The 1,629-nt window shown below is 33.8% G+C and overlaps 1 protein-coding gene across 1 annotated transcript in view; it reads right to left on the bottom strand.

Annotated features, from left to right (window-relative positions):
- Positions 1 to 172: 172 nt before the first annotated feature.
- Positions 173 to 1,629, bottom strand: part of LOC119585105 (THUMP domain-containing protein 1-like) — a gene marked incomplete in the record, with an annotated part of 8,242 nt that continues 6,785 nt past the window's right edge. Inside the window, 1 exon segment of the mRNA XM_037933731.1 lies at positions 173 to 1,580. Within this exon segment, the coding sequence (XP_037789659.1) occupies positions 879 to 1,580 (702 nt within the window).

Raw genomic sequence — 1,629 nt, 5'->3', positions numbered from 1 at the left:
TATATATTCCATAATCATACCAAAGTAAAAAAAATATATTACTTTTCACAGTCATATGTCACAAAGATAAATCTGCCTTTCAGCATATCTAAGACAAAACTTTATTTCAGCATATCTGTCTTAACATACAAATTTGGTACTGTTCCACACATGCAAATAAGACAAAAACAAAATCATTTAATCTATTTTTATTTCATTAATTTACATGGTATATGAAGATTTTAATAATAATGTCAGTTTCCCAAAAGTATAGATCTTGTTACATATCTCTCATGTACTGAACCATTAAGAAAGCAGGCATTTTCATCAAAGTCAGTCAATAAAATGTTTTGGTAAATAAAAATACAATTAAAAAGATATTACTTTTAACATATATGAATATAATGAAATGAATATCAAACTTTTTTTCCCTATAAAAATACTGTACATGCTAGTTTTTCTAGATGTATTCAGTTTCATTAACCAGGAAGAAAAATGCAACCTTAATATTTTCTCCTGCTCATTTAGCAATAATTCCCTTAAATAATGTACCATGAAATACTTGATAAAACATGCTGAAGGTATTAACAAAAAATTGTATATCAACTATAGTTCAGTCCCACCTTAAAATGCCAAAAAATGTGCTTTGTGAATCATATTCTTTGTGTATCATTTCTTATTTTTCTATACACAACAAAGCCTGTAGTTCAATAAGGTTGCCAATCTTACATGATTTACAATATATATTTATACAGTGTTAACTAATTATAGTTCTTTTTTATATGTTTAGGAATTGGCTTGACCCTAATTTGCATTGGCATAAGAAAAAAATTACACATTACAAAATTTTTTGTCAGAAAAATCCTTTACTCAGCTTTGGTTTCTCTTCCATTTCACCCTCAAGCTTCTTTCATCTCATCATCTCCAGGTGTGGCATCTTTCTCACTATTTTCCTGACTCTTGCTTTTACTTGTTTCCTGATTATCAACCTCTTCACTTCCTGCAGCATCCTCAACCTTTGGCTCTGGTTCTTTTGCTTTATCTGTACCATTTTCCCCTTGTTCTTTTTCCTGCTCCTTGTGTTTATTAGCTATTCCCACTAAATTATATTTACAATAAGGAGTAAAATACCCTGGCAAAATACTAAGGCAGCATACATTCTTAATCACGTCTACATTTACAACAACATCAGGAGTTTTCAAGTCCGGGGCATTCTCTGAATTGGCCCCCTGAAGCACACTAATGAGAGACTGGGTCAAGTCTTCACGCTTGATCAAGCTGTTGTTTCTGATCTTAGAAACTATGCAGTAGGTCTTGCTCTCCTTCTCAAAGTATGACTTGGCCAGGGTCTCAAGTGCACTCTCTATGTCCTTCTGGAATGCCTTGCAAGTCTTTTGCACCGGAATCATCCTGAGAAGCTTCTTAGTACGCTGTTTCTGGGTCTCAAGGATGCTGTCCATGATCTTCATGGAGAGTTCAAGTGGGTTTTCAAGGGTTGTGCTGATAAATATGCAGTTTTTGGCTGCACACTCAACCTGCTGGAACCTTCTTCGGCGTCTCTCTTTCTTGTCTCCATCTTTCTGCAGCTCTGAGACATCAGCCTATCAAGGAGAAACAAAGAATTAATTTCAGTAATAGATTTTGATAATG

This window comes from Penaeus monodon, chromosome 19 (genome assembly GCF_015228065.2).
Source record: "Penaeus monodon isolate SGIC_2016 chromosome 19, NSTDA_Pmon_1, whole genome shotgun sequence".
NCBI lineage: Eukaryota > Metazoa > Arthropoda > Malacostraca > Decapoda > Penaeidae > Penaeus > Penaeus monodon.
Note: the sequence above shows the minus strand (reverse complement) of the source record. Positions and strands in the feature narration are given on the sequence as shown.